Below are 26,532 nucleotides of genomic sequence, written 5' to 3'. Positions count from 1 at the left end.
CTTTCATCAGCTTAGCTTGCAGGGTGCATGTTACACAGATTTGATTGTGTACCCTCCCCCACCCCGCCAAGTGCAGCCGTTTCACGAACAGGTGTGATTTTACGCCAGTTCTGTTTCCCCCCTCACACCCCAGCGCGGGGATGGACACAAGCTGGGTCTCCCATCAGCTTAGCTTGCAAGCTGCGCGTTCACCCTCCAGGCTCTGGGCCCACCACCCCTCCTTGCACCCGCTGCCTAGCGCAGCCCCTTGAGCGCCCCCTGTTGCCTGCGGCGCAGCGCTCGGGGCGCGAAGAGTTGCCACGAGGCCCCGGGGCTCGCAACACCCGGCCCGCCCCGGAGCCCAGGGGAAGCGGCGCGCGCTCCGCGCCCCGGGCTGCCGGCAGGGGGCGGGCTGCGCTGGCCCAATCCCTGCTGTGGCCGGGTTTATGTGCGCTGCGGGGCGCGCGCTGCCCGGGTGCTGCTGGAGCTGGAGCTGGAGCGCTGCTGCGGGCAGGCGGCTTCTCCCCCACCCCCGGGGCTCCGATGGACGCGGTGCTCCTGGGCAGCGGCCCCGGGCTGCTGCTGCTGCTGGGTAAGGCGGGGACGGGCTGGGGGGAAGGAGCAAAGGGCAGCCCCCACCTGCTGCTGCAATAGGAGGAGGGTGGCTCCAGCGGCGCTGCTGGGAGAGGGGAGTCGCCCCCAATTCAAACGTGGCAGATGGATTGATGCGGCCCTTCCCGGGCTGCCCAGCGGGGGCTTGTCAGCCTGGCTGTTTGCATGGTCACCTCGCTGGCCCTCATCCTGTTTCCAGGGGTTTCTGAGTCTTTCCGCCTTCGAAATCTGCCCGGAGCGGGGGGCGGAGGGGCTATTTTTAGCTGTAGAACAAACATTGTATTTTAAGGCACTTGAGGATTCAAGTTCTTCGTGCGTTGAAATGTTAGTAAAAGAAAACCAGCGCTGCATGGCGTAGCTAGGGGCTTTGTCTACCCTCCTCCCTGCCATGCCCTTGTAACTCCAAACTGGGTTATTTCTTGCACACCGGCGCTGTGCGGTCCGGGGTCAGGGTTAGAGCACTGAGTGTATCTGGCTACGAAACGCCTGATGTGTCCTGTTTAAAAGCTGCAGTTTTCTGCATAGACCCTTTGAGATATTTTCAGTTAAAAACCTCATCAGGTGGTAGCGGTGTGATAGGGGGTGTGGGTGGGATGGCTGCTGGAAGGATGTGGTCAGAGCTGTTAGTGGTCCAAGCAGGAGACACCAATAGAGTATTGGGCTCCTTGACCGAAGTAAATGAAGAATCAGTCACCCTGTAGATTAAGGTGCGTTTATAAATGGCACGTGAAAGGTTAATGAGTGATTAATGGCTGTCTTGCAACTGGTTAATCAGTCATTATAGTCAACACCTGGGTTATAACAATCAAGAACAGCTTTGACTGATACACTTATAACCATGTAGAATGCAGTACTGGTGTTGGTAACACGTGTATAGTATCTCTTAATCCTTATTAGCCATTTATATTGAAGATATTCTTCATAAAGTGTGGCCCTCAAATCTTCTGTGCTCAAAACATGCTCTGTTTAAAGCTTTCAGAAAACAAAAAAAACAAACAACCCTCTTTAGATGTTTGATCGCTCTTAACATCTGAGAATAAATAGTAAAGGGGTTTTTGGCTAGCATGGAAGTTGGTAAGCAAAATACATGTTTATCAGTTAATGGTTGAATTGCTGCTTATTAACCTAAAATGCATGCCTGAAACATCACAGCTCTTCCAGGCTCCTCTGAGTGGTCCTTCTTCCATCTTTCAAAGGAGTCATTTAAATGATTGTTTTAAAAAAACACCAAGAAAAATCTCATGAAAGGGGAAGAGAAAACTCAACCTAAAATAAGATGGAAGAAGCCTGGTAACTTTGAAATTAAACCTGTCAGAATGGGCTCTATGGTAATTCTGAGCCGCTGACTTTGCTTGCAAGTATTTGAGGGATAGATAGATTTACTGAGTTGTTAGCAAAAGTGATGGTTTCATGGCTCCCCCACTCTGCCTCGGTATAATATCAGCCCTAAAGATGAACTGTAAAGGATTTTTACAAGACTTAGACTTATCTCCTATTTTAGTCCTTTAAGATGTATAAAAAGGGTCCAAGAGTCTTTTGTTTTTCAGCCTTAGGCTTTGTCTAAGCTTAAAAGCACTCTTACACTGGTGTCACTCTGTCACACTAGATTTTTCTTTGCTGCCTTAACTATACTGGTCTGGTTAGAGCAGCAACATTGTCTAGTGTAGACAAGGCCATCGACATGGGTAGGAGTGTCAAGTCTTGCTTTCGATGGCAGAGCTGGTGGAGGCCTGGTGATGTGTGTTGCGCCCCCCTTTGCCAAATCTTGTAACAAGCCCAGCTCTTTCCTAATGTGTTGCAGAGTTTTTGGAGTTACAACTGGCTAACAATCACTTTCCTTCACAATTGCTCCACTTTGCCTTTGTGCTGTCGTTTCACTGCTTGTCCGGTCATGACACTGTCTTCCAGGGGCATTGGGACCTTAAGAGGGAGAGGAAATCAGTTTCCAACAGCAAGCCCTTCAAGCTATCTTGTACATGATAAAGAAGCTAGAAAGGGCACAAATTCATAATATCTCCCCTGTGCATGTTCTCTTCGGTGGGTTGGGTTGTCCTCACTGTCTGCAGAGGTACAGTTTTCAATTTGATGCTTGTGGGGCTTTAAACCTGCCATTCTGTCCAGCATTAGTGAGAGGTGTGAGGCTTTCAATGTTCATCTTTTCCATCAGGCTGAAGGTCTGTTCTCTGAGTGCATGTAGTAATATGAGGGGAAGCTCCCCTGCATCATCATGAGGCTGTACTCCACGTGTTGTGTTAGATATGTATTTCTGTGGGCCCTCGGGATGGAATTAATCCTCCCTTTCCAATCTTCTGAGGGCTCCCATTCGCAGGATCCAGCCCCAAGACTTCACATGATCCCCGTTGGTTGTTTTGAGAATGCCTGTGCTGTTTCCTCGCAGTGCATGTCTATAACAATCAGTATCAATGGGAATGGAGCATGCGGGTGGAAAAATAGACCTATCTCACCTGTGTTTTCATGGCAGGGACTCCATTTTAAAGGCTTTGCTTTACCTAAGGCTGGATTGAAATTTTCTCGCCATCTTGGGGGGGTGGTGGTGGTGGTGAAGTAAGCGTTAAAGGTCCTGTTTTGTTTTATTTAAAAAAAACACCCCTTTTTAGAAGTAAACAACCCAGATGAAAGTTGCCATATAAAATGTTTTACCAATCTTCAGAGAAGTGCTGGGTTCCTGCCGGTTTTATGCCACACAGCACAGTTCCCTATCCAGAATTCTGGGCTTTTTACAGGAGTCTGAAAACCAACAGCAGAACAGGACACTGTTCCTAATCCCTTCTTAGTAACTGCATTTAAATAAACAACTATGGCATTTTATATGTACATCAGCAGGGCCTGACAAATCCACTTAGCCAGAGAGAGATCCTGCTGATGGCAAAGGTTTCATTGTGGGAAGGCTTGGGAGGGTGGGGATGGGAATTCATGGTTGGATTTTCAAAAGGACTTCACTCCTAGCAGCTGCCAGATCCATCCACCGCATATAGGTGCCTTAATGTCAGCGGAGCTCTTTCTGGCCATACCTCTCCAGTCCTTGGGGTTGCCAAAAGAACTTTCAGATACAAATATGCTGCAAACCGATGCAGCCATGTCTGCCTGAGCCGGCAGAGAGACTGCTGCTCTACCTGATGCGGGGGCTTCTATTGGGGTGGGGGAACAGAGCTGTTCCCCACTGTTTACAATAGGATGCTGGGGAGTGGGGCTGCTACTGCTGGTTCATGGGGGGGGGCACATCAGCTCTGTGTAGGGGACCCTATGAGCTGAAACTGCTGTCACCCCAGTGCATACAGATTTATTGGCAAGGATGGGGCATGGATGGGGGGCAGCATTCAGCTGGTGAAAGAGCCAGGTCTTTGGAGCCAAAGCAGTGGCGGTGCCCAGACACTGAGCAGGATAAGGCATGAGTTGGGATGGGTGTGTGTGTGTGTGTAGCCCTTGGGGGATTTGGGATTGTGTATCTGGGGTACCAGTGTGTCTCTGCCTGATGATTATGCTTAGTCCGGGGGCTAGTAGACTCTGAGTAACTTTTCCAAGTCCTATATACAAGTGGTAACTTACTTGCTTTTGACATAGGGTGACCAGATGTCCCGACTTTATAGGGACAGTCACGATCTTGGGGGCTTTTTCTTATATAGGCTCCTATTACCCCCCATTCCCTGTCCCGATTTTTTTGCACTTGCTATCTGGTTACTCTGTTTTGACATAGTGTGTGCAGTGTTGTCTGTAGCTGGCTCTGATTTCTGTCTGAACACACACTGCCCCTGTTCTGGGCAGGGGGTCAGAAATGATTATTTCCAGGTATTCCTGCAGTGACAATCTGCCAAGATTGCCATGAAAACCTTGAATTTGGATCTGAGTCCTAAGCATTTCAGTAGCCTTAAAATCCATAGAAGCTAATGCCTGGTGATAAGCAGGGCATTCTCTTTTGGTGTTGCAGGGTTTTTTTTTAGTGAAATCAGTGCAACAAATATTTTAATATTTTGCTGGCTTCGGGCTGCTTTCATCCCTACCCTGATATGCTAGATTTCAGCTCACCCATTTTAAATAAGACTTGTAAGTTGAAAGTCCATTGTTTGTACAGAGAGGAGGCATGCGTTATTCCATCTACCTTTGAGTGGAAGTCTCAAAAATCGGGACTGTCCCTATAAAATCAGGACATCTAGTCACCCTAAATGGAAGGGACATGGGCCTGGCAGATCTGGGTCTGTGGGAAATACATGGCAGAGGGGAGTACTGCCTTCCCAGCATCAACCTGCTTCACTCCATACGTGCCTTTTCATTATTGGTCCGTGGGGTTTGGGCTGCATGGGTGAGGTGGGGCTACGGGATTTCTGTGCTTTAGTGGCATCCACTTGGACCTTTAACACGCCAGCTGGGGTACAAGATGTGTTCCTATGGGTTTCTGCACATTCAGCGATTTCTTACTTCCCAGCGTAGTGTAATTGAATAGAATTTTCTCTCCTCTGGGCTGTAACTGACCTGCAGCATGGGGATTTTTGGACTGGCAAGCTCTGAGTACTCTTGTTTCAATAAAATTAGTGTGTGCGCAGACACTGTCATTAAGAAATTATGCATAATATACAATATTGTTTTGTTATTGACTGGCAAGCTAAGGGAGTTCTTAGGGGGTTTGGCAGGAACATTTTTTTTATTGTTGCTGGAAGGCTCAAAAGAGTTGACGACAAACTCAGTTGCTTTGGGGAACCCACAACCTCCAGCTAAAGTTTGTGGGGCACTACCTGTCCTGGGCTCCACTCATAGATGTTAAGGCCAGAAGAGACCACTATGTTTAATCATCTAGTCCAGGGGTAGGCAACCTATGGCGGGGTGCCAAAGGCGGCACGCGAGCTGATTTTCAGTGGCACTCACGCTGCCCGGGTCCTGGCCACCGGTCTGGGAGGTTCTGCATTTTAATTTAATTTTAAATGAAGCTTCTCAAACATTTTAAAAACCTTATTTACTTTACATACAACAATAGTTTAGTTCTACATTATAGGTTTATAGAAAGAGGCCTTCTAAAAACGTTAAAATGTATTACTGGCACGTGAAATTGTAATCAGAGTGAATAAATGAAGACTCTGCACACTTCTTCTGAAAGGTTGCCGACCCCTGATCTAGTCTGATCTCCTGGATAACCTAATAATTTGTGTGGCAGGAGGAATTATTCTTTTCTTCTAAGTAGGTGAATGCCACAGAGTCCAGTAACTTGTGATTGGACAACAGTCCTATGAAATCTGAAACCATGAACCCCTGTAATCAGCCTTTTAGAGCCCCTTTCTCTTCACTTTTACTCTGAACAGCCCTCCCACTGGCTTTGGGAAATGTCTTGCCCAAGGTGTCACAGCAGGTCAGTGGGAGAAAGTCAGCATCACCCCTCTCTCACGCAGACTGAATTTAATCCAGCCAACTGTCATCCGGGTCCTTATCTCTGTCAACCACTGGGAGAGCAAGGGACTTTTGTCACCCTAGCCAGGTGACTTGGGGGGCAGGGGGATAGGATTGGGCCCTAAGCACAGAACTAAAAATGAAGTTAGTTAAACCGAAAGCTTTAAAACAGCAGTGCCCTAGTATAGATTGGGTGAGAAATACTTGTTGGGAAAGGCTTCCTGACATGGTACTGGCTCTGTATTTAACACGTGGGATAGATCCTTGTCCCATCTGCTGGAATGTGATAGCGCTTGATTGCTGCTATATTAACAATTCAGGAGAGAAGGGAGTTCTGCCCAGCTACAATTACACTGGTTTTGCAGTGACTCTATTTTGCTATTCTACAGTTCCTGAATTTGAGTCATATTAGACATTTAAGCCAAGATTTTCATAAGCAACTAACAGTTTTGGCTGGCTCCAGTTTTAGAGACCTAAGCTGAAAGGGGCCTGATTTTCAGAAAATGCTAAGTGCTCACTGTTTGAAAATCAGGTCGCGTTAAGGTGTCTGAAAGTAGGCACCCCAGATCTGTACTTAGTTGGCCTTGTAGCGCTGCAAGTGCATCTAAGATAATGATTTAGGCCCTGATCCTGCTGTCGCTTAGACTTATGCTGAACTTCACCCATAAGTAATCTGACTGATGTCAATGGAACTGCTCCTGTGCTTGCATTCAACAGGTGGGCAAACATCAGGGGATTGAGGCTTTAGCTGCTGTGTGGATGAACTGTCCAGCTGTGAGACTGAATGATCTGGGGGTGAGTGTGTGAGCAAACGTTGGATGCCAAGATTTTACATTCGGTCTCTTTCATTCTCCCAGTGACCTTGTTTTAGTGTTTGTTATTGGTGATTGAGTGGAAAATATTTGTGTAGCTCTTGCTCTTTTAAAAACAACAACAAAAAACAGTTGGGGTAATCCTGCCCCTGTGGTTTGAGCGGTTCCATTGTCTGTGAGATGGGGAGCTGTGCCAGCAATTTGCATTGCCTCCATGAAGCTTAGCTTTGTGAAGCTGGAAGCAGGCGGGGCTGTGAGGAACCAGAAGGTATCTACCTCTTCCCCCCCACTCCTGCCCGGGTGGAGCAGGTGTGGGGATGCAGAAGCTACTGCAGTCTTCCCACGGGCTGAGAAGCAGCTCTGCCGGTTGAGAGGGGTGATTCTCTCCCCACCCATGTCCCTCAAAAGCAGGTGTGTGCCGCTGCCTTGGGTGCGGTCTGTGTTACTCTGGCTGTGGGTGTGGTGTTGTGGAGTAGATGCATGTGCTCGGAGCAGGTGCTGCTTTGCAGCCTCCTGCTTCTATGACCCGCCGCTTCTCTCCCCACTCGACTGCATTCATTCATGAGAGGCATGCCTGGAGAGGGTGCGGCCTGTTCCCAGGGAGACTGAAATACACACAGAACCACCTGCAAAGCAGTAACTCTGCCCTCTGTGCAACAAGCTGGTTGGCAGAATATCCCACCAGAACATTTATACGCTGTCAAGACTTTGTTCTGTGGACACAGTGCTGAGGAAGAGGAGGGAGCTCTCTTCTCATAACAGGTGTAACTTGCCGCTTCTCACCTATTTCCCCTCGACTGCCCCTGGACTCTATTATGGCAGGATTAAAATAAGGAAAAGAATTGTTTCTCTTGCCCTTCCCTTGCAATTATCCTAGATCAGTGACTGAGAATAGCAAGCCTGGCAGAAAACTCAGCAAGGCATGTATGTGAAATATGTGATATGTTAACTATCTGGGTACTGTATTCTATATTTCCAGGGTCATGCGGTTGGTCTGATCGCTTCTGTTTCTAACTGTGGTGATCTAGGTGTGACACCCATGCTAAGTAAAATGGAAAACAGATCTATGATTGTCTTGACTTACTTTTAAACAGTGGTATCAAACTATGCATAAGGATAACTTACTATGGGCAAGGAGCTCGGGGGTTGGATTCTTCAAAGGCACTCACTGGTGATCTATCTCTGGTAAAATTTCCATTGACATCAATAGGAGCAGAGTTAGAAATACACGTAAGGGTAGGATTTTAAAAGTGACTAGTGACTTTTGGATGTCTCCGTTTTTAGGAATCCAACTTTTGAGATGCTTTGAAATGGTGTCATTGTCAGAGGGTTGGTGCTCCCCATTTTCTGAAGATCAGGCTCCTTCAGGAATATTGAATTGAGGTACCAAAATCACTGGTCACTTGCAAAAAGCCCCCCATATACAGTCCCGCCTCATGACTTTCTTAAGGATCTGTGGCACTTCACTCCCCCATCTGTTCCTCTGTGGAGAGGAGAGAAGGTTGTTTCAGTCTTGTCCTTAATTTTACAAGATGTTCAAATGAAGCAATTAGGTCCACTGACACAGCAGGTCATCAAGCATCTCTAAGGATAAAGCTTGATGCACAACCAAAGGCAATTGCTCTGTTTGAAAAGCCTCGAGCAGTCATGTAGCAATCCTAGTTCTGACTCAGCTGCTTATGAGGGATCTGACCCCGTTTTGGGTGGGACCCCTAGTTTGAGAAACTCTGATTTGGGGCACCTGGCGTTGCCCACTGTCAGAAGACAGGATACTGGGCTAGATGAACCTTTGGTCTGACCCAGTATGGCTGTTCTTATGCTCTATGCTTATTTTCCATTTTTAAATACATATCCCTGTAGTTTGTTTGTTACAACACTGTGAAATTTCAGAAACCCTGAAATTCAAGACTTCTAAAATGTGAAATTTACAAAAATGGGCCGTGAAGTTAGCAGGACCATGGTAATAAGTAGTGGAGCTCTGTGATGCTGTCTTCTCTTTCCCTGACTTTCGGTCCCTGATATTGCCCCCAACGCAGGTAGGGTGAGAAAGGAGCCTCTTGTGGGTTTCCCCACAGCGGCGAAGGGTGAGTTGAGGGAGAAGGGAAAGGCAGCTGGGCTTGCCTGCTCAGGAGAGGAGGTGAGAAAGAAAAGCCTCTGTCAAGGCTCTGCCTAGAGGTGCTAGGGGCTCTGGTTCCAGTAGTAAAATGCTGCTTCTTCCCAGCCTTCTGCCTGCTTCCCTGCCCCAATCAGCATTGTGAGGAGCAGGGCGAATGAGTGTCTGCTGCTGCATGCTGCTCTCCCTCTGTCAGCTCTGAGCAGAGCAGCAGAGGATGTGCTGGTGAGGACCGCCAGGGGGCCAGTAGCTGGAAGAGGGATGAGAGATGGGGAGACACTAGGATGGAGGATAGGGCAGAGTTGGCAGAGGCGGCAGCAGTGGTACTCACAGGTGCTGTGCATTTGCCCTTTGGCTGTTTCTGTCCTGTGCGGTGCTGGAAGCAGCACAGACCTGTACTGAGCACCAGTCCTGTAATTTCCTGCCTTTCCCACGGGCTCCAATGAGAAAACGTTGGGCCACAGTGGCAATCGCAGGTCCCAGCCCCCTCCCTTACGGGGCAGTTCAGCCTGCCCCACAGAGAGAGCCTGACCCTCTGCTTTCTGAGCTCAGGCCCCTCTCGCCTATCCTGAGCTTGAAACATTAGCTGCCTATGCCTTTGCCTCTTGCTGGCCTTTCTGGGAGCCTGCCACCTCGTGCCGTCTTCCTGCCAGCTGAGGGGGCAGGTGTGCCCAGGTCTCTCCCACCATGGCTTTGCTGTGTGATAGGGCGGGACACTGCCCGATCACTGCAGGGCTGGGCGTGGTGAGGCTTAAATGTTAATGACGAGGTATTTGCTGGAGTGAGCCAGGCACACTTTCTCTTGTTTGTGCAGGGGTCTGGCGTGCAGAGCAGAGAGGCCGTGTTGTGCGGTTCCAAGATCACCCTGCGTCACTCAGCACGTTTGCGTTGATTGCTAGAGTTTGAGCCTAACAGGAATTACGTGGCCAAGGAATCCATCAGACTGCATGAGTCTTAGAGTAGTGATCTTCCCTCTAACCCAGACGTTACTTTCCCTTCACTTGTTGACATATCGTTGCTCTTGTCCCACAGTTCAAAGTGATAAAAGTAGGAGACGTTGGTGAGGTTAGGTCCCCAATGAAACGTGCTGTGACGTTGCGTGGAGCTCAGTTCCACTCCAGAGGTGAGCAGAGGCAACGCACAGGTGTGTGGCCGGGAATGTGCACCAGATTTGTAAATTAAGCTCAGGCCTTTCTAATTCCCAGCTAGCTATCGTTGGTGGCGTCTGCCCCACGCCAAGCCAGAGCAAATGGAGTCCTTTGAAGACCCTAGAGTAACCTTTTTTTATTTTAATTGAAGGCCTAGCAGTTTCCAACTGTGTGGGTGACGGCTGGAACGTGACTGCTGACTACGGAGTGAAGAGGCCCGTATGCAGCTCTCTGGAGGACTGCGCAGGTAACTGCATTATGACAAGATACTGATTCAGGTTAAAAGCAAACCAGTGAGTTGAAATGGTACAGTCAGTATAGGTCTCAATGGTGCTTTCTGGCCTGGTGCTGCAAACAGCCAAGGCATTTTCAATGCTCCAGTGTCCATCCTGGAGTAGACAAGCCTGCAAGGTGCAAACTGATTCTGCAACAGTGTTTTAATAACTGTGTCTTTGCAGCCTGAAAATGAAAGATAATGTTAGCAAGCCCCTAGCTGTCTGCCTTGGGGATGTGGCCGCACTGTGTACAACTCCTGAAATTAAGCTCTTTACGCTGCAAACTGTTCTGGATTCAGTTTTGCAAACCATTTCTCCCAGGCCCCATCGAAGAGCTAATTGTCATGTTCCTGCTGCACATTGACAAGGTTAACGCTGGCCATGGTGCCACTAGACTTCCTTATGATCATGCTGTTTGTTGCTGCATCATCAGAGGGAGAGTTCAAAAGCCCTTACTCCGAGCTGTCATTGGGCAGTGTTTCTGGAATGTGCTGCTGGTGTTTCAGACCTTCTCAGCTGCATTTAGACTCCACTCACGTTGATGTTATCCAGAAAGGGAAATCTCCCCCCTTCCCCTCCGATCTGGTTGCCAGGACTGCAGTGTGCCAGAGAAATTTTCTTATGCTTTCTGCGTGTCCTTCATCCCAGATGTTTTTCAGCCTTCGGATATGCACACCTGGACCCCATTGTCTCCAGTGTAATTTATACATCAGACCCGGGATGGTCTTAAAGAAGCATCAGAACTGCTATTGACCTAATGTGGGTCTATTGCTTTCCTGACATGCGCGTGCCCATCTCTTGTGAGCATGTATCATAGCAATGTGGGTATAGCATCATGCTCTTAAAAACGCAGGAGACTTGAGGGAAAATCCCTTAGGGAATTGTCACTGCTCCCCAACTCATAGTCTGATTCCCTTAGACTTTATATAATATGGGCAAAATCAGACATAGGAATTAATTGAATTGTGGTGACTTCCTGCCACCCAGTAAAATAGCAGAAGGCTACTTTCTGCTGGGATCAGGTAAGACGGGTACATCTTGGTATAATGTACCAGTTCTTTTCTTTAGGTTCAGTTTTGTGCCCTTGCTCCCCACCTATTTGGAACAAAGCCCCCAAATGAAATTAACCAAGATCTCCCCAGTGCAGCAGTGGTGCTGCTTGAAGATCTTGTTAACTTGGCTCTACCTGGTGTGGAAACAGGGGCTTAGGAGGGGTGTCACTGACTATCATCCTGGCCGATGGGAGGAAATGAGACGCTTGCAGGCAACACCTGTCTGGCAACAAGGTGACAAAGTATCAGCCACTCGCACAAAAAGGATCAATGCAGCAAAAATTTGCTATCTACTGAAAAGAGACTTTAGGATTTAAAATGTTTTATTCTTTATTTGTATTTAAAAAAATAACACTATAAAGGTGGGTTTTTCTAAAGCACTCAGCATGGGCCTTACTCAGCTGTCATCAAAGTCAGTGGGAGTCTGACCTTTGATTTCAGTGAGAGCCGAGTTAGGCCAAGGAGATGTGAAAATCCCTCCTACAGTTGTCTCGTTACAATTTGAAGAAAGAGAAACTAAAGCAGCGTGCACACTTGAGACTTTGTCAATGGGCCACGCTTATTTTTATTGGTAATGTGTAGGAAGAATTTAGAAAGGCCTTTAGAGAAATACTGGGAACCGAGAGAAGCAGTATGTTAGAGAGGCAACTTAGATTCATTTCAGCCTTATAACCGGTGAATTGCGGTGCCAGGAAACTCTGACAGTACGGAATGCATTGATAATGGGAGCCTTAACGAGCTGGGGAAACGCAGTGCATTGACTGGAATGGAATGATCTTAGGAACTGATTTTCAGCCAGTTTGCCATGCCCACACTAGAATGTTTTCCCCTGGCAGCATGGGATTTCCACTTCGGACACCTGTTCTTCCTCCTCCAATCCTGCACTCATAGCAAGATCTGGCTGCTGCTGGGGTAATGTCCTCTCTTTCAGGGAGACAGAGATGTGTGGCTGCAGTTCGGGCTGCTGTTTTGTAGGCTGGTATTACAACTTAAATGAGAGCAGTGTCCGTCAGCTCTTTTTGCAAGGCAAACAAACTCATTTCTTTATGATACACCCAACAGTTTAAAATACCCACTTAGACCATTCCTGATGTAATTGGGATCTGTGATCTAGTGGTGACACATTCGAGTCCAGTAGCCAAATGCAAGCGCTGTGTGTGCGTGTGAGTGTGTTGTGACTTCTCAATTTCAAGACCTTAAATTGAAAGAAACTGCCTGATGACACCATGTCACTGTTGAGCATTTTGAAATCTGAGTATTTATTACTACTTTCTCCTGCTTTAGAAGCCAGATGACAGTGAAACCACTTTCACTGAATTTCGATTATTTTTAATGAAAACGCCAGTAATATTTTGTTTCTGGAATATAATTAGCTAGGAGGTACACATGTGATGTCTGTGTCACTATACTTTTGATAATACAGCCCTGTCCTCCCCACTCGAACTCGGGCAGAAGGCATATTTTTGTACTCAGAGTGCGCTGACTTAACAAATTCTTACACAGTCACTCGTGAGAATTATTTTTCCAGTCTTGAACAGTAAGAGACGCTAACATATTATAAACCAAGCACACATCAAATACAATACAAGAGATCCCCAAAGAAGAAATGAAGCCTAGGATTGTTGCAGATGCAATGAACAGAGAAGTCATTGGTAAGAAACTGGGGGTATGCATCAGTCCCTTAAGCCCATCGAAGCACACAGAGACAATAGTAGTGTGGCACCAGTCAATGCCAATGATGTACTTACAACTGGAATTTGCCAAATACAAGAATTTGAACGTAGCTGGCCTGCCGGGTTCTGTGACACAATACCGAGGATAGACGAGATGCTGCTGGTGACAAAAAAGCATGTACAGGTTGGTTCAACAAAGGTATTTGGCATAAACCTTATCTATTCAAGAGTGATAGGCCTAAAAGCAAGTTCACGAAGGGTTAACTTCAAGAATATTTTATCACAGGCATTCACTCCTGTATCAGTGTCAACATTCACTGACTCTGGTGACATGAGGATTGCCAGGCTAAATCTAACCTAAAGAAGCAGCTGCTGACAGAGGTGTCAACTAGACATATTTCAGAAGAAGTCACCTTCTCAGCAAATGATGTATGACTTGTCTTTGACAGGGGCAAAGACTTCAGCACAAAGAGGATTTAACCGAGCTACAGAAGCAAGCAGAGTGCGTCAGTTGAGTACAAGTACACATCTGCCTCCACTGAAAATTGTCTTGACAGTAACTGAAAATAAGAAACAGTTGATTGACATCATTTTGTGCAGAACTCGTTCAAGACAAGAAGTTTCACCAGCGATGCACTAGCTGGTTATTGCAGGCAGACACAACATCCTCCCAGTTGAAATAAACCAGGCAGGCGTGGTGATCAACAGCAAAGATCTACGGCCAGCTTGGATGAAATAGACAACAGCATCCTTGCACAACAAACGGTGCGGGTTGCAAAAGAGCAGCCACTGGAAATGTCGGTGTTATCAGGTGATGCTGATGTACTTGCCCTATTCTTGCACTATTAGCTTGAAGAGTGCGTAATGTTTGTAGTGATCACAGAGTGCCCAGTCTGAGAGAGCTGTAATGGACAGCTGTGCTACTGCTGGGCAACACCGGAACATTGTACCAGGACTCCTAGCTGCGCATGCACTCTTAGACTATGGTACAGGAGCATCCTATTTTGGCCTTGTCAAAGGAACTGTAGTTTCCTTCTCTGCTGGGCAGTCACATGTTTCCTTCTCTGCTGGGCAGCCAAATTGAGTGTCTGTAGCATACAGTCATGAAATTGTGCCACTGTGTCTGAAGCACGGTAGAAATCATCGGCCGCATAAATTGGCAAAGGTACCGTGTAAACAGCAAAGCTCTCAGTTCCTTATCACCAGCTGTGAAGCATTTATAGGAAAACGTCAAACAAGCACATCTTCATATGTGTGTGGGAAAATGTTTTGGCTCCTCTTGCATCAGTACTCGATCCACTTCAGCATGGGTGGATATGTGATGACCTTTCCAAATCTGTTTCCAAAAATTGTACCAGACAATGTCTCACTTGCTCCTCCAGATATTCTGAAGTTTATCAAGTGCTCTTGTGGGAGTGTGGTACCATGTAAATCTGTGAAATGTGGATATAACAATGCCAAATGGCCTTGTACCATATTCTGTGCAGGACATGGAGGTGAAGAGTAGTGTGTGTGTGTGTGTGTGTGTTGCAATGACCTGACAAAATCAGTGTTAGCATTTGCAGATGAGAATGTCGATTGACAAGTAGTGACCTGTATTGGAATAAATTGCCTAGGGAGGTTGTAGAATCTCCATCGTCGGAGATTTTTAAGAGCAGGTTAGACAAACACCTGGCAGGGATGGTCTAGATAATACTTAGTCCTGCCATGAGTGCAGGGGACCAGGGGACTGGATTAGACGAGGTCTCTTCCAGTCCTATGATTCTACATCAGGACACTCAACTGTAGTTTGAATGAGAGAGAAAACTAGTCGTCATTTATGATTCCAAATGAAGCATTTGGTTAAAATTATTATTAGAATTATAACTTGGTGTATGTGTAATAATATTTGTTGAATATTTTTCACATTAAAAAGAATATTTTTCACATCAAATGAAGATTGAGATCTGTGCTGTAACCCTCAAATCCCCTCCTCATGTACCCCTGTTATTCACATATATGGTTAGTGATTGATATTGCAAATGTTAAATACATGCATTTCAGGTGTTAGAAGTCTTCTACCTTGATTTTTGTATGCCCCACATCATGCAAATTTTTGCTGATTATGGGGTGGTGAGAGTGAGATGACATGTCAATATATCAAAATGCTCAGCAGTGCTAGTGTCATCAGGCAGTTTCTTAAAATGTATGATCTTGGGACACCGAACCCACAAAAAGCAAGGCTGACCCGAGTGACTGCCATGCTATCCCCCTGTGAAACAGTCTCTTGGGCTACCATCCCTCTCTTGCAAACAAGGAAGAGAGCAATTAGGTTTAGATATCCTGGCCAGTGAGAACATAATCCCATGGGGTGCTGGTGTTGTGTTCTTAAGAGTATTGCTTAGCACCAGCATGGTAAGGCTACACTCCAGACTAATTATTCTTTTGTACTAGAATTAACTTTTAACCCTTGTGATGATTACTTCTGGGAGGGAGGAGAGCTTCGTTTCTCTGCTACATCATTTGCCCCCTGCTCTTGGCTAGGGAATTCAGGTGTTCACAGTTCAATTTGCAGGTAAGTTTGCTTTAGTGAATAGGAGAATATGAGAGCTTGGCATTTCATGCATACTCAACACAGGTTAACAGCTGGTGAGCTCAGATAGTCAGAGCCAGGTAGGACCTTCCTAAAACTCTAAGCTTGTTAAATATTAAGAATTACACCAAAAACGGGGGGGGGGGGGGGGGGGGGAAGAAAAGCGCTCTAAACTTAAACTAGCCAAATAATTCACACTGAATAGCATACAACCTGTTTGTGGAGTTCCGCCCCACTGCCCCCATTGGCATGTTGTCCTGCTGCAGGTTATCAAATTTTTGAATGTCTGTCTGAAATTCTTCCTGAATCTCTTCAAAGAATAATTCACAGTCTGTGCAGGTTGTCTGTATTCATGGTGTTCTGAGCTATGATGGTTCTTTCAATTCCTTGGTGATATTTCTTGTCCCTGATTGGGTGACTCATTTCATGAATGGGTGCACCCTGGGACTCTCATAACCTAAGGTACAATTAAGAAATAGGTATTGAGTAATAAATACTCAAATAATACCTTTTCCAGGAGTACTTGCAATAGTGAGGTTCAGGCATTTGAATATTCATGGAAGCAAAAATGTTCAGACATGTCCTACAGAAATTGTTGGTTATTGCTGTGCCTTTGTCTCCCTAATCCGCATCTTCCCTTTCCATCATGCATGTCCTTTGCTCCTTCCTTCTTCCCATGTTAACTTCTGTTCCTCTAGCTTCTTCCCCCTGCCCTGCAGTGTGGTAGCACTTTTGTGCTGCTGGGACCTTCCCTGAAATGTCTCTGGTAATGACTTCCACTCCTGAAGAGTGTGGGAAGATTAGCGGTTCAGTGCCAGTTGACTGAACTCTTGGAGGAACTCTGCAGGTATCCAAAACGGGGACTCATTGAGAGAGGCCATTTTCCTGGATCACACCCGTCGTACAGTGAATTACTGAAGCGTGGAGGGTTAATTTCAAGCACTCAGAAGAGTCCCTGAAGCGGAGTAGATGTTCTGGGTCCATTGGATTGCAGCAGTAGTGCACCGCGGTTAGTGACACTTGCTGTGGGCATGGACGGGTGGATGGTACGGCAAAAGAGCGGAGAAGAGTGTGGTGTCCATCTTGCCCTGACCAAGTCTGGCTTTCATGGTAGAGCAGAAGGTGGCTGTTCTTTGACATGGGTAGAAGCACAGAATGGTTCATGCTGGTCGGCAGAGGATTTATGCAGCCACTCGCTTGGCTGTTGAGAGGAGACTCATTATGTTTGGTAAGAATTATGGCCATTGACCAGCAGGAACATTAGAAGACTGAATAATGTTGTTGTCTTTTATGCAGTAGTGACTGGAAAAAGGTATGCGTGTGCCTTCTCTTATGGTGTAGGTGCTTTTTGAGATCAGTCAGTGTAACCTTTACCAGACTAAACCTGTAAGCTCCTCAGGCTGAGTAGCTTCCCACCAGGACACTTAGGAGCAGTTAAAGAGGCCAGAATTGAAGTTGGCTCTGCTAGAACTGCGGTGGCCGGGAGCTTACAGCACTTGAGAACTCTGCCTAGGGAAGAGCTGCTAGTCTGGGGAGCCTGGCAGGTTCTGCTGGAAAAGCTGGTAACCTCCCAAGGCAGGTAGCTAAGATTATTTTCCTCTTCCTCCTTTCAGTGAAATGCCAGGGAAATCTCTTTAACACGGAACAAAAGCTGCTTTATCAGGCCCTCCAGAGTCAGGAAATCCCACTCCTAATATGGGGTCCATAAAGTCACGTTGTGCCTATGTGATGATGTCTGCTCCTGGTTTTTACGCGTAACTTTTAGAATATTAACGCTGCGAGTGTTGTCTGTGGGAGTAACTTGGACAGCTGGGATTTCTTGACCTGAGGGTCATGATTGTTAATGCCCTGTCACAACCGAACACTTACTTTTTTTTCTTTTTTTGCAAGTAATTTATATTATTCACTTTGTGCTGGGTGATGCTATGGGACCCTACCCTCCTGGTTCAGAGGAGCCATGCCAGAGCCAAGGGGAACATCTGTTCATGTGTGTGACAGCTCCTTGGCTCACACAGCATATGGCTGTGAGTGGGAATACATCCCTGTGCCTGCCTCTCCAATACCCTAATCGGTGTATAGAGCTGTGCTCAGATCCGGGCCAGAAGAGCACACTTACCCAACCCACTGCCCGCAAGTACCCGCCCCGGGTTCCAGTGACAACCATGTCCAGGGACCCTGTTGTAACATGGTTAGTAGGGTTAACCAGGTTAAATGAATTCCCGGGTTAACTGCGCCCCCTCCAGGGTACCCCTATGGGTCTCAAGTCTCCAGCCACCTATGGGTGGAGATCGTCATGCTGTCTGGAGTGGTTCACAACTGAGTGTGCCAACCACAGGGCACACACACCAACCTGGTGGTATGTTCTATACCTAGATTTCACCAACTCAGTAACAAATGTGAACTCCTGGATCTCTGTGACAGTCGTGCCATGGAGTCACGGACAGTCCCAGTGGGCTCTCTGGTCTATCTTGTCACCCAGGCAAAAGCTGGACTTTGTGATAAATGGTCACTTGCACCAAAAATCACAAAATATTCAGGTTTCTCCCAGTTCCAAGAGACCAGTCACTTATGCCAGGTTAGTTTGTACCTTAAATCTCGCACCAAATACAACATTGGTAGCCAATCCTATAGGAAACTAATGAATGATTTATTAACTAGGAAAAGGAAATGAGTTATTTATCGGTTAATGCAGGTATCCTATATGCACAACTGAGTTCAGTCTATGGTTCCAAAAGGTGACATTGAATTGAATGTCTTTTCAGGGCTAACCCGGTTGACCCTGGGGATCTCTGCATTTTGTTGCTTAACTCTCGCCCTTGTAAGAGTTCAAACAGCAAAGAGATGAACAATCTTCGTGTCTGTCTGTGTTCCCTCTTCCTACCTTCCAACCAATGGGACGAATCCTTCTGCATGTTCTTCTCCATGGGTGGATGGGGCATCAAAAAAGCTTTTGCCCTACAATGGCCCACTTTAATAGTCCTCCTGGATGGGCAGGGGAAGCTACTCTTCCCATCTGTAGTCACAAGTTCAGGGCAGGCATTTTTACAATTATAATACACTTTTTTATTGTACTCTGTAACATGGAATATAGATGTTACAAGTAAGAGTAATGCAGCAACTTACAAGCATTTTCTAGAGTATAAACACATCCTTACAAGTCTAACACCTGTCTTGAACGATATTAACATATAGGTGAGCTGGACTGGTTTCCAGCTATGAATTTCAGTGCTCAGCTGACACCTACAGGCTTGGTAAGAGTTGGCACCTGCTTTACTAGCGTGTCCGGAATCCACATCCCTCTCCCTCCAGATGGTGGTTTTAGGGTTGCATCTCCCTGCCATTCACTGTGCTTTCCCCCCAGCAGGCCTGACCTCAATCCAGCACATGCAATTCTGCTCTCTCCCACGTGGGCGACAGCGTTACCAGCAACCTGCCCGCGTTTACAGAGCACAGTCTGTTTACTTCGGATGGAAACAACTAGAGAAAATGTCACACAACAGTAAACAGTCAAGACACATGCTAAGCTTACCACGTGTCCTCCATCTTTCTCTTGGAGAGGCTGACGAGTTCCAGTCCTTCCAACCCTTCAATAGGGTTTTGCTCTCTCTGTTAGAGGATCGGGGGAGGCCCTGAGTCAGTTCACACTGCTCCTTTATACCAACAGCCCATTCTTTGCTTGAACCCAGTCTGAACCAGTATATGCAGTTCTGCCTAGGAGCCGTACTTCAGTGGAGCCAGTTACCTGTGTGAAAACTTGTAGTAATTGCCCTGGCTGATTTTAGTTCCTGGAGAAAACCGTAACCTTCTCCCCAGCTAGAATACAATCTCTTGCTCACACAAATACACGTAACATTTATCGCAGCACAAGTCTCTGGGTATTCTCTGTGCCTGTAGTGTCTGGCACCTCTCACTGTACTAGCCTTTTGAAGTTTCCATGCTTTGAAGGTCTGCCTCTGGCACGGTAGTAGTTATTTGCAGTGCCTAGAAACCCTAGTTGCGGATCGGAGCCCCACTGCGTTGGGTGCTGCATAAACCCAGAACAAAAATTGGATCCCTTCCTTAAACTGCTTCCCATAAGACAATAGACCAAGTGGTTACAGACTGGGAATGACAAGGAAACGGTCAGACAGCCGTGTTTTCGGCACATCAGCTGCCTAGCTATTGCCAAGTTTTTTGTAGCGATCACAGCAAAGGAGCGTTTGAAGGAGGGATCGGGAGGAAGGACAGTGAGGTGGCCCTGCAGATGTTTGTTAGGAGTGCCTCTCAAGCATAAGGGGCAGCTTGGGTGAATGCACTGAAGGATTTGTTTGAACGAGTGGGCAGTGGAAACTGGCATCCTTGGCGAGCAGGAGTGGGAGTCAGCATTTTGATAGTATATGAGATGGTAAGTAGCGCGGGGATAGACAAGGAAAGGCCAGCAGTTGTTTGGCCCAATATTACAACACTGGAGACACTGTTTTCAGCCATGTAGAGACCAAGCTGTGTCCCAGAAGTGCTCTTCAGATTCCCTCTTAGCCATCATAATTTTAGTTGTTTCCTTTGCCATAGCTGGATGTGTTTCTTTCGGGCTGTGAATATCTGCTGTGATTCTTTCATGGCCATGTAAGTAGTCTCTATCCTAAGATTTTAATTTCCTTTTTCCCTTTTGACTTTGGGGTTTCTGACTGGCTCTTTGGATCACTTTCTACCATTTAGTGTCACTGAGCTACTTAGTTTGCAGGATTCCCCCCTTAAAGATCTGGAACTTAGTTATATGGCTTTCACTGTAACTTAATGACCCAACTGTAGTTACGTATTGACCCAAGTCCTGGGTTACTTAGGGCTCCGTAGATAATAGCCTCTCCTTTTGCACGCTCGAGAACTAGCTGTTGTTACCAGTGTTGAGAAGTAGCTTCAGGAAGCTTTGCCCTGGTATGACATTGGAGCAGTTTATTTGAGAAGTTGAAGCCACCCACTGTAACAGTCTTTCCTGATCTGGAGATCTACTCACATAATGTGTATTCCTATAACTTGGGATTTGTATCCATACACGTTCTTCTCAACTGCATGGTCCTGTGCAATCAGAATTTTCCCCTGTAGATTCTATGGACTCCTTTAGCTACGTCACTACGCCCCTACCTCGGAGCTAATCTGTCCCATCGCCAGGTATTGGATCCCATTGACTCTTGCCATCTGATCATGTTCCTAGGATGTCTGCTGGATCAAGACCCTCTTCAGTTGCCAAGTCTTCTAGCTCGCTGATTTTTGCTTTGAATTTTCTTGCAGTGGTGTGGATGCTTCTCCAGGTGGTGGTGGGGGTTTGACAGTGTGCTTATTTTGAATTAACTCCTTCATCTGACACCTTATAGCTCCTCTGGAATTTTACCTTTGGGGTTCGGGCCAGTGTTTTATCCACCTATATAACATACAGGATGGAAATGTTTTGTGAGGAGCTTGGCAGTGAAGTTGATCGTCCGTAGCTTAAACCTGGTTTTGTGTCCTCTTGAAAACTCGCTCTTGTTTTTGCAGATAATATCACGCAGTTGCGTCGGAGAGGGCACTTTTCTAAGTGCCCCGAGGAATACAAGCATTACTGTGTGAAAGGGCGATGTCGCTATGTAATGGCAGAAGAGACACCAGCTTGCGTGTAAGTAAAACTTCCAGACCAAGGGGAAGGACATAAAATTGCACTAGCCGGGGCTTGACGCGGTGGAAATATTTCACTATCGGCAGACCGACTCCTAACTAACTTGGTCCGTGTAGCCCCCACTTGCTTCTCGGCACTAGGGGGCTGTTCCAAAGTGTCAGGAGCTTTTTGAAAGGGTGACGCAGACGCTTCTACTGAAACGTGAGAGCATGAAAGTCTTGAATCTGGTTCAAGGTTGGAACCTTTCCCAGGCTGGCTGAAAGGACACAAGCAAAACCTTCTGTGTCAAATAGTATTTAGGTTTTCCAGTAACACAGACACACACAGGTGGTGATAGTGGGAAGGAGCCTTTTTTGAAACCTTTCTTCTCATTGGAAATGTAAATAGAAAGCTTGGCTAGTTGTCCTCCTAGGTACTTTGAGTACAAGTCAGAGGTAAACAATTTTTTAACTAGAGATCAAAAATATTCATAAAAGGCCTGATCTTGCTCATATTGCAGTTAATGGCAAAGCTCTCTCTGTCTCCAGCAGCAGCAGGATACGTTTCCTAAAGCAGTTTGGAGAAGGGCTAAGATTGCATGAAGTAGCAGCCCAAAGGGTTTGATCTTTCCCCTGCAATCCTAGCTAAGCTGCTGTTCAATTTCATTAAAATATTGTCAGCCTGCTGCTTCCCAGCAATTTCCCAGTAAAGCTGCCCTTCTGATCTTTGCCGGGAAGGGACACTGGATCAGCTTGCTCTGAATTGGAATGGTCAAAGATGTGTCCAGGTTGTGATGGGTTGGACCCCTACCTTTTTGGGGTGCCACCTGATGTGCTGGGGTCCCACTGAGCCCGCCTGTCGCATCAGCCTGGGCTTCCCTCATTCTGTGTTGCTACGACCGTCTGTCAAGGCTCTTTTCAGCCCACACACAAGTAGGGACATGCCCAACGGTAGAATCACACAGAGTCTGCGATCAGCTCTCCATGGGAGGACTCAGCTAGGGGAATGGGCAGCACTCCTGTGTGCACACGCTCTGGAGTGTAAACCCAAATAATATTGTCTTGCGCTGTACAGAAAGATCTGCACAGCGCAAGCTCCTAAAAATGGCCCCCTCCCTGAATGTGGAAGGAGATAGGCACAGCTTTTTGCCCCCCTCCCCAAGATATAAATTGAACAAACTGGGTTTTGAAATAAAATTTACCTTTTGTAGATAAACTTATTTTTGTTTAAGTGATAAGGGACAGCAAACAGAACAAAGGCGATTACTGAGCAAATAAAACAAAACACATAAACTAAGCTTAATACACCAAAGAAACAGGTTACAAATAGTAATTTCTCACCCTAAATGTGGTTTTAAGCAGGCTGCAGGGTGTTTGCAGCTCAGAGTTCCAGTTATGTCTCCTGAAAGGCTAGACTCAGCCCTGCCTTTCTCCAGGTGTTTTTAGCAGTCTTCCTTCCTGGGCGGGGAAGCAATGGAGAAGAGCCGTGGTTGACTTACTGCCCAGACTTAAATAGAATTTACAAAAGGCAGGAATCCTTTGTTTTCAGTGGAAAAATACCAGCAGTGTCCAAGGTGGTACTCCATGCCAGGTGACTTCATCACATGACCCTGCCATGTCAAAGCAACACCTCAGCAAGGTGGGAGATTAGTATCTTCAAAGTCTTATTGTTCTGCTTAATGGCTCGTCCAGGCTGATTGCCGATTGTCTGGTGGGCATTCCCCCAAATACACACACAGTTGTAATGGTTACATAGTCAATATTCCTAACTTCAGAGGCAGAAATGATACATGTACACAGATTGGATAAACACATTCAGTAGAGTGTAACCTTTCCAATGATACCTCACAGGACCTATCTTGCATAAAACATAGCTTAGTTATGCCAGATTGATATAATACCCATATTCTTCATAGTAATATTGTTATGATGTGACACAGGTATCTTGCTTGTTTTTCTAACCACATTTTTGTCCTTCATTCAGTGTTCTCACACAGTGCAATATATTTCTCCATTTGCTGTAATTACCTGGAGTGAATTGTCCAAGTTGAACAAAATTATCTTACGACGAGGAGTCCGATGGCACCTTTTAAAACTAACCTATTTATTAGGGCACAAGCTCTCGTGGGTAAAAATCCTCACTTCTTTAGGTGCATGGAGTGAAAATCCTCGTGTTTTTTTTTTTGTTTGGTTGGTTTTTTTTGAAATATCTTAAACTGTTGGTGGGTTTTTCTGTTTAGTTTTTTTTTGCACTTTAAGAATTGGATGGGAAAGGTGAAAATATTGGGCATTGCACTCTTCAAAATGTGTCCTCATTTTATATCCACTTCCTGCTGGGAAAACGTGGCCCATAACACTCCAGTTTTACTGGTTAGGTCTCCTGCACATGATTACTCTTCCTTGCTGGGTTAAAGTCTTGCAACATACAGTTCCATTGCACTGAGAGTGCCGTAAGGAGCAATAATGATATCCAGGAGAAGCTGGTGACTGACTATATCAGGGGTAGGCAACATATGGCACGGGTGCCGAAGGAGGCATGCAAGCTGGTTTTCAGTGGCACTCACAGTGCCTGGATCCTGGCCACCAGTCCAGGGGGCTCTGCATTTTATTTAATTTTTAAATGAAGCTTCTTAAACATTTTAAAAACCTTATTTACTTTACATACAACAATAGTTTAGTTATATATTATAGACTTATAGAAAGAGACCTTCTAAAAATGTTAAAATGTATTACTGGCATGCAAAACCTTAAATTAGAGTGAATGATGAAGACTCGGCACACTACTTCTGAAAGGTTGCCGACCCTTGGACTATATAATCTAAACTTTCATCTTGCACAGAAATAAAAGTAGCTTTCAAAACTGATGTCTTAGGTACTTATCTGGCCTCATTGCTGTAGTATGAGCGCTGCACGTATCTTCAAGGCCCGCAGGAGTCTGTGTGATGCAGGGACCTGAACCCAAGGTCTCTCAGGTCCTAGTCTGTGGAAGCTGATCACTGTGCATTTACCCTGGTAATTTTGAAAAGTAGGGGAAAGGTTTTCCATTGTCCAAACCAAGCCGTTCCTATTCAGGACTTCCTCACCAAGGCCCCAGCTCAACAAGAGAACACATGGTTAGCCTTAAGGACGTGACTATTGGCTGGTCTACACTACGGGGGGGAAATCGATCTTAGATACGCAACTTCAGCTACGTGAATAACGTAGCTGAAGTCGAATATCTAAGATCGGATTACTCACCCGTCCTCACCGCACGGGATCGATGTCTGCGGCTCCCCCTGTCGATTCTGCAACTCCGTTGGGGTTGGTGGAGTTCCAGAATCGATATAAGCGCGCTCAGGGATCGATATATCGTGTCTAGATGAGATGCGATATATTGATCCCCGAGCAATCGATTTTAACCCGCCCATACGGCGGGTAGTCTAGATGTAGCCTTAGTGGAGCAACTTGTGCTTAAAGTGAGAGCATAAGAACCTGGCTGAAGTGAGGGCTAGAGATCCTGCTTCCCTCACTCTTGTGTGCACACTGAGGCCTGGTCTGCACAACAGAGCTAGATTGACTCAAGGCAGCTTACATCCACCGAACTATGCTTAAATTTCGCTCCTGCCGATGTAACTGCCCCACTATGCTGACTTAACTCCACCTCCATGAGCGGTGTGGAGTCAAGGTCAATGTAGTTAGGTCACCGCAGTGTCTGTGTAGACGCTGTGTTGTTTCTGTCAACTGTTAATGGCGTTCAGGAGTCGTACCACGCTGACAGTACAATCGAGGCAAGTGCTTCTGGTGAGGACGCACACCTCTGACACAAGGAGCAAAATGTACGTGCGCAAACGATGCGATGGTGGCGGCAGTGGTAGTGTAGACATGGCCTCGCTCACCTGGTGGCAGAAAGTCAGTGGCTGCCCCATGAAGATTTCGGGGGTAGGAACAAAGGTCACTGTTCTTCCCCCTTGCAAGCCCTCCCCCCCAAGTGTTCCAAGAAGACAGCTGCACAGGTACATGGTGAAGGTGGGATGCAAGGTTTGAACAACCTTTTACCCTCCGTTCATGAATGAGGGGCCAAGATATGTATGAGTCTCAGGTTTTGGCCCCTGAAACGTTCCCCCAGCCCCTTGCCTGCTGACCTTTGGCGAACTGGCTGGGCTTTGTACTGGAATGGCTGTTAGAATGACAGATGCACGCTTCATGTTGGTGCCTCGGTGCTTGTGGTTTGGGGGATTAGTGAGCTTCAGATAATGCTAATTACCATATCCACACTAACATTCCTCTGACGGTTTGTGGCCTGCTTGGGTGACTGTGCGTTTGTTCAGTGTTCGCTGTTTGCTCTGCCCTGTGTAGGGTGCCCCAGGGACTATACAGTCAGAAGCGCCTGCAGTCTGTTTGCGGCTGACTTTTCATGCTGTTGCTGTAGCAGTCCCACCAGTACAAACTGTGGGAGAGCGAGTGTAGATGAGCCACAGGTGTTTATACCGCTAGAGTCAGCTAACCCTGTTTGAACACATCTAGGTAACACGGTGATAAGATGGGGCTCACTGGGAAAGATAGAGGTGACTTAGTGTGCTGATGGGAACTGCAAATATGCGGCAGCTGGACGAAAGGTGCAGCATTTCTAGCATCAGGGCCAGTTCCAGGCACCAGCCCAGCAAGCAGGTGCTTGGGGCGGCCCACGGAAAGGGGCAACTCATCCGGCTCTTCGGCGGCGAGTCCCTCAGTCCCTCTTGGAGCGAAGGACCAGCTGCCGAATTGCCGCCGAATTCTGAAGCGGCCGCGGTAGTGCCGAAGATCGCGATCATGGCTTTTTTTTGTTTCTTTTTGCTGCTGGGCCCTGTCTAGCATGCTCACACTGCATGGGGCTTTCCCTGCCTGACCGTTTTCAATAGGAAAGGCGGATAGAGGTGGGAGGAAGACCCAGTGTGAGCAGGGATGGTTTTCGTATTGCCCCAATGTAGCTACACCATTTGCTGCGGCACTGGTTCAAACCGAGGTGGTAGATTTGCTGTATGCAGGCCACTTATACCCAGCGCTGCCACTAGTCTAGTGCCATCCCCCCAGGATAGACAGGCCCTTTCAGATCAACCTCCCACTGATGCTTGCCTTCCTGTGGTCAGGTGTGTGTGTGGGGCGCTGCTGTTGATGGAGAGACGTTACAGTGGATTGACCCCACAGTACCTAAGGGAGGAAAGCAGAGAGATTCAGGATGAAGAGTTTTGCCCTGAATCCCTCTCCATGTGCTGTATGTGCTCTCTTCACTTCTGTACCTTATATACTGTGGATTTCATTTGCCCCTCTGAACAGAAGGTA

At 46.7% G+C, this 26,532-nt stretch overlaps 1 protein-coding gene across 4 annotated transcripts in view; it reads left to right on the top strand.

Moving 5' to 3' along the window:
* The first annotated feature begins 448 nt into the window (after positions 1-448).
* The window catches only part of BTC (betacellulin), a 31,523-nt gene continuing 5,439 nt past the window's right edge, over positions 449-26,532 (top strand). The window contains exons 1-4 of one of the 4 annotated variants that reach the window (XM_030565238.1): positions 504-571; positions 3,268-3,273; positions 10,210-10,305; positions 21,139-21,256. In XM_030565238.1, the coding sequence (XP_030421098.1) occupies positions 523-571; positions 3,268-3,273; positions 10,210-10,305; positions 21,139-21,256 (269 nt within the window). In that variant the 5' untranslated portion in view covers positions 504-522. Of the gene's footprint in view, positions 572-3,267; positions 3,274-3,801; positions 3,816-10,209; positions 10,306-21,138; positions 21,257-26,532 lie in introns of all 4 variants that reach the window. The other 3 variants (XM_030565237.1, XM_030565239.1, XM_030565240.1) reach the window with 3 other exon arrangements.

The sequence above is a fragment of the Gopherus evgoodei genome, chromosome 5 (genome assembly GCF_007399415.2).
Source record: "Gopherus evgoodei ecotype Sinaloan lineage chromosome 5, rGopEvg1_v1.p, whole genome shotgun sequence".
In the NCBI taxonomy this organism is placed as follows: domain Eukaryota; kingdom Metazoa; phylum Chordata; order Testudines; family Testudinidae; genus Gopherus; species Gopherus evgoodei.
Note: the sequence above shows the minus strand (reverse complement) of the source record. Positions and strands in the feature narration are given on the sequence as shown.